Raw genomic sequence first — 5,635 nt, forward strand, 5'->3', positions numbered from 1 at the left:
AGAGGGTTACACACTTGAAACATAAAGCTCTGCAGTCACATTGACTTTACAGAAGCCTTTGCCACTGCGCATGCACTGCTCCCCCACTCCCCGGGGAATGGGAGAAGAAAGCAGGTACCAGGAGGAGGAAATGAGCAGAGGGAGAAAGGGGGACACGGGAGAGGAGAAAATCAAAAAGTCTACAATTTCAGGGATTACTGTGGGCTCAAGGCCAACCATAGGAAGAAAGGGAGGTTCAGAACAACAGATGTCAAACTTTAGGGAAATTTGGTTTCTAAAATAGCAAGCACACACGCGCACACACACACTTTTTCACAGTATGCTATGTAAAGGAGGAGTACACCTGAAAGGTGGATGCAGCTTACACTGTGTCTGTGAGTCAATATCTGCATGTGTCTGTCTGTGTGTAGATGCAGTAAGGTATCTCACTTTGGATTACATATGCCGAACAAACTCGAAAGTGGGCCAGTGCTTGGCCACCCCAAGAGCATTTCTCACAAGGCCATTTCATCAGAATCAGCTTCAGCATCAATAACCCCAGCCCCACGGTAACCATTGGTGGCAGTGGTGACCACAGTGGGGTCAAGAAGGTCAGTGGCAGCGGCAAGCTCTAGTGGGCTGGCGGCAGGCTCTGGGGACCCAGGGGCAGAGCTGGAGGCAGACTCAGGGAGGTCAGTGATGTCACACTCAAGGTGGCCAGCAGCGGTGGTCTCAGGGTGGCAGGAGGCAGAAAGTTCAGGGTGGCCAGCAGCGGCAGGCTCGGAGTGGCTGGTGATGGCAGGCTCGGAGTGGCTGGTGGCAGCAGGCTCAGGATAGTCAGCAGTGGTGGGCTCAGGCTGGCTGGTAGCAAGTTTGGTGTGGCCAGTGGCGGGTTTAGAGCAGCTGGTGGCGGGGCTGGAGGCAGTCTTGGAGTGGCTGCCAGCAGGGATGTGGTGGCCAGTGACAGGCTTAGGGTGGTTGGAGACAGGCTGGAAATGGGCAGAGTCAGCCTTGAAATGGACAGAGGCAGGCTTGAAATGGACAGAGTCAGCCTTGAAGTAGACAGAGGCAGACTTAGGGTTGACAGTGGCAGACTTGGAGTGACCAGAGGCAGGCTTGGGGTGGCCAGAGGCAGGCTTGGAGTGGCTAAAGACTGACTTATGGTGGCCAGAGGCAGATTTGCAGTGGGCAGAGGCAGACCTGGAGTGGCCAGAGGATGACTTAGGATAGTCAGACGCAGCTGCAGCATGACCAGGTAGTGGAACATTCCGGACATTCATTGGAATTTCCTCCACAGCAGGACTCGCATGGACACGGTCTTGTTCATGGGCTTGTTCTCGGGCTTGGTCACGGGCATGGGCACGGGCACGGGCCAGGGCATGGGCCTCCCGAGTCTCACGAACATCAGTGATGAGGCCAGAGATGAACTGGATAGGGTGCCGCATAGCATGGAAGGTGGTCCAGTATTCTCTTCGGAAATTCTCATTGAGGAGCCCATAGATCACAGCGTTGAGGCAGCTGTTGAAGTAGGCTGTGAAGTAGGCTGCGAGATAAAGCCAGCTGGGGATCTTGCCTGCCATCTCCTTCGGACTGACAGCCACCAAGACAGTGAGCACGTTGATAGGGCACCAGCACACTGCAAAGAGGAGGAAGATGACAAACATGGTTAGAAAATTGCGAACCTCAGCAAGCTCATTGTCAGGATTCTGCCCAGCCAGGTGACGGGCTGCCAGCACTTTGGTCCAGATTCTCACGTAGCAGAAACCCACTATGAGCAGAGGAAGGACGAAGTGGATGCAGACGATGGTCACAGCAAAGACAGGGTTGTTCAGATAGTTGAAGATGCAGGTGTAGGTGCGAGGATCATACTCGATGGTGCCAATGTACATGTTGGGCAGGACAGCCAGGATGGTCATGATCCAGGTGACTACCAGGTAAATGCAGGTATTGCGCACACTGAAGACCCGCTCATACTGCAGGCTGTGACAGATGTAGCAGTAACGGTTGATGGCAATTGCCACAATATTGAAGATAGAGCCGACCACACTCAGCCCTGTGATGAATCCAACCATCTGGCACTGGAACTGGCTCAGATCCCAGCCCCCAATGGCCATGGCGTGCAGCATCAGAGGGTAGGGGTAGACGGCCACCAGCATATCGGCCACAGAGAGGCTAACCACAAAGATGTTGCCTGAAAAAGAGATCGGAGGAGGGAGAGGGGGAAAGACAGAGAAGAATAAATGGTTAATTTTGGAAATCTACAAATTTAAGCTGGAGGAAAAAGCCAGCTAGAGTCGTGACAATTTAGAATTCTAGAATTCCTTTAAGGAAATACAGCTGTGTTTTTATTTTTATTTACAAGCATGTCCCAGGTGATTCTGATGCACAGCCAGGTTTGGGGGACATATTCGTTGTCCACCTTTTTTCCCTTCAAACAACGTCCTCTCTGCTTTGGGAAAGACCGTGAACTTACATCAGAGAGCAGTAAGCACAACAGGCCCTTGAGAGGCGCTTCACACTCACACATGGACCCACGCGGTGCCACCGTTTTAGACAAAAACAAAACGCAAAATTTTTCCCTATAGTGGGGATGGGGAGAGAAGGGAGAGGGAGCAGAGGTGCGCTAGATGAAGCTGTCCTTAGGGAGTAGGTTAGAGGGGGAGGGGGAGGGGGAGGGGAGAGACTAGAGGAATGTCAGGAAGCCTCAAACTCCCCACCGCGGAAAAATAAATTAGCCCTCTGCCTTCTCTAACCTAGCATTGCATTTATACGGCAAACAGGTCCACAGAAGCGTCTGAGACAGGGCATTAGAGGCCGTGGTTGTCTTAAGCAGTCTTTCCCAACGGGATCTGAAAATAATTTAAGACCTAGCCCGAGAAATACTTACCATTTCCCAGGTAACCTAAGAGTAAAAAGTGAGGGGACGTGGGGCCCAGGGAAGGCGGGACGCAGACCCTGTATAGTTTAGTCTGAAACCAAAGAAATAGTAAGCAGAGGGAAAAAAATCAGGAAAATGCCTGCAAGGATTGGCACAAGTGCCTGCTCATGCCGGTCCACGCGCAGAACCGCACACCGGCACATTCGCCGCCCTGCACAAGGGCTCCGGGACCCGGCGCTGAGCTTTACTGGAGCCTGCGGGCTCAACAGGAAAGTGAAGGGGGACTCTGTCCCCACTCCTGTTTTGTAGGGCAGCGGTAGGAACGTTTTTGTAAAAACCTTTCAAAAAGAAGAAGGTAGAGGCCAAGTGCAGGCGCAGAGCCCTCTTTCTTTGGAAACACCTCGTTGCTAATTTGGCACAATATTACACTTCAACTTGGACTAGGAGAAAACGAGCGCTTTTTAAAATTAAGGGCAAAGGAATAGCTCCTTCTGCCTCCTTCCCCCGGCGCGGCCAAGGCGCGGCCACAGCGCTTTCTACCCAAGAGGTTCTTTCTAGGGCTTTCCCTCAAAGTAATAAATTCGGAGAAGAAAAGCGGGAAGGAGGAAGGTAAGTAAAGAAAAGAAAACGGGCTTCACAGATGCCTCCTCCCCCCCCCCCCCCCCCGTACCCCCGCCCCCGGGGCTCCAGGGTTCGGCACTTTGGGACTGCACTGCTGGAGCGTAGATGAGGTCGAAGTGCGCGGCCCCACGCCTCCAGGGGATCAGGGAGAAATCAGACACACCCACCAGAGTTTAGTATAAAACTTTTAATGCCTGCGTGCCCGTCAGTGCATTCTGAAACTTGTGTTGTGTTTGTGATTCCTCGACCCAGCAAAGTAATCCCCCAGAGACTGGCCAGCTCCTCTTCCCCGCGCCCTGCCAGCCCGCCCGTCAGGGTCCTATGGGTACCCGACACCCTCAGACGCCGCCCCTCTCCCTCCTCTGTCCCTCGGACCAGGCAGCCCGAGACACCCTGGGCGCCGCCCCCTCCCTCCCACTGCCTGAGCGTTGCCTTTGGGCCCCTTCGCTGCTCAGCCTCCCTTCCAGAGTCCTCTCCCGCCCAACCTACAAACTGGGCTCGCCGCTTTGCAGTGCCTGCCGCCCCGGGCCCGGCGCAGGTCGCAGCGCCCTACATCCTCCCGCGCTTCCCCCCAGCCCCACTCGCAGCCGGCCCCCTCCTCTTGGCATTGGCCGGCAGCGAGGACCCCACCTCAGCCCAGATCCCCGCGGTCTGCAGTCTCTCTGCGGCCCCCACCGCCCCCCGCTGAGTTCCCCTGCAGCCCTTCCGCCGGCCTCACCCGGTTCTGCAGTCTTCTATCCACCCACCCTGAGATGCCAGGCTCTCAAACCTCTCCTCCGGCCCGCCCTGAGACCCCCAGGACCCCGCTTACGGACTTCGGGATCTCCGCTGCCGCCGCCGTCGCTGCCGCCGCCTGCTGCGCCCAGCCCGCCGCTCTCCTCTCTCTGCCGTGCGCCCTGGGACGGGCGGACGGAGCTCGGCTCCGGCGCACTCAGACCGCCCCGCTCCAAACTCAGGCGCGGGGGTCTGCGTTCCGCCGCCCGGGAGCTGCCCGGGAGCCGCCCTCGAGCCCCAGGGGCCGCGGCGAGGCGGGGCTCAGCCCGGCTTGGGCGCGGCCGCTGCGCTGCGCTCAGGTAAGCGCCGCCGCAGCCACCGCGAACTTAACTTTCCCGGAGCGGCTCCAACCCTGCCGCTCCCTCCGCGTCAATTCGGCCCGTGCTGCCTCGGCGCGGCCACCTCTGTGGCGTCCGGCTCCGCGTGCTGTCCCCGGGCGGCTGCCGGACTCTCCGCTCCGGTGCCGGCTCCCTCTGCATCAGGTCCCCGACGGGCCAGGGCTCGGCGGTCTGCCGCACACCGCGGGAACTGGGGCTTTGCACTTGGACGCCCAAAGCTAATTCTCTGAGCTCCCTCAGCCTGGAGAAGCTCTAAGTTTATGGGGCCCCGGCAGAACATCACTGCCCACGTTTGCGGGGACTTGGGAGGCAGGGACGTTCAGTGTGAGGGCACTGTCCACAGGTTCCCTATTCTGGGCATCCAAACTAACACCCTAGGGGTTGCAAGTGGCTGTACGCTGGGTAGGGAGAAGGAAGGGTGGCTTACCGGAATTTCGGAGCTTCTTGTTCTTCGTCACAGCCAAAATGACCATGGAGTTGCCGATCAGGTCTACGACGATGATGATAACCATTGAACAGAACATAAAGGTAATTACAGCCGGTGGGTAGTCTGGCTGTGGCAGCTTACAGCCAATACAGCCATATGGGGTGGGAACAGCCAGGGTAGGACTCATGTTGCTGCCGGATCTCCCAGCCAGGTCCCCCAGCCAGGTCCGGACAGCGAACACCTGCTCTGAGCTTCCGGGACAGCTGCCTCCCTTCCGAGAATCAGAGAGCAAATGACAGCATCCCGCCCCTCTCCGATGAGCTTTTAAAGCCTCAAGAGGCCTCTAGCCCCACCCCAAGTCCCTCCCCCTGACCAATCAGGGCTCCCTGACCACCCCCGCTTTGATCACCAACTCTTCTGGACAAATCCACTTCGAGGTGTAGTCTTGCTTCTGACTGCCTTGTATGTACTTCCCCTGTAGCCGCCTCCACCACTATCCCCCAGGTACCTTGCCTCGTGACAAGCTCTGGAGTCCACTTCTACACCCCCACAACCAGCCACTGTGCATCCATTTCTAGCAAGTTCTTTTCTCTGCCTCCTGGAACGCAAACACCTGGG

General features: G+C 57.0%; 1 protein-coding gene across 1 annotated transcript; it reads right to left on the reverse strand.

Moving 5' to 3' along the window:
* Positions 1-494: 494 nt before the first annotated feature.
* GPR50 (G protein-coupled receptor 50) lies at positions 495-5,204 on the reverse strand. The gene is made up of 2 exons (XM_046672808.1): positions 5,018-5,204; positions 495-2,170 (listed from the first exon to the last, which is right to left on the reverse strand). The coding sequence occupies exons 1-2, from the start codon at positions 5,202-5,204 to the stop codon at positions 495-497; spliced, it is 1,863 nt and encodes a 620-aa protein (XP_046528764.1).
* Positions 5,205-5,635: the final 431 nt, after the last annotated feature.

The sequence above is a fragment of the Equus quagga genome, chromosome 10 (assembly GCF_021613505.1).
Source record: "Equus quagga isolate Etosha38 chromosome 10, UCLA_HA_Equagga_1.0, whole genome shotgun sequence".
NCBI lineage: Eukaryota > Metazoa > Chordata > Mammalia > Perissodactyla > Equidae > Equus > Equus quagga.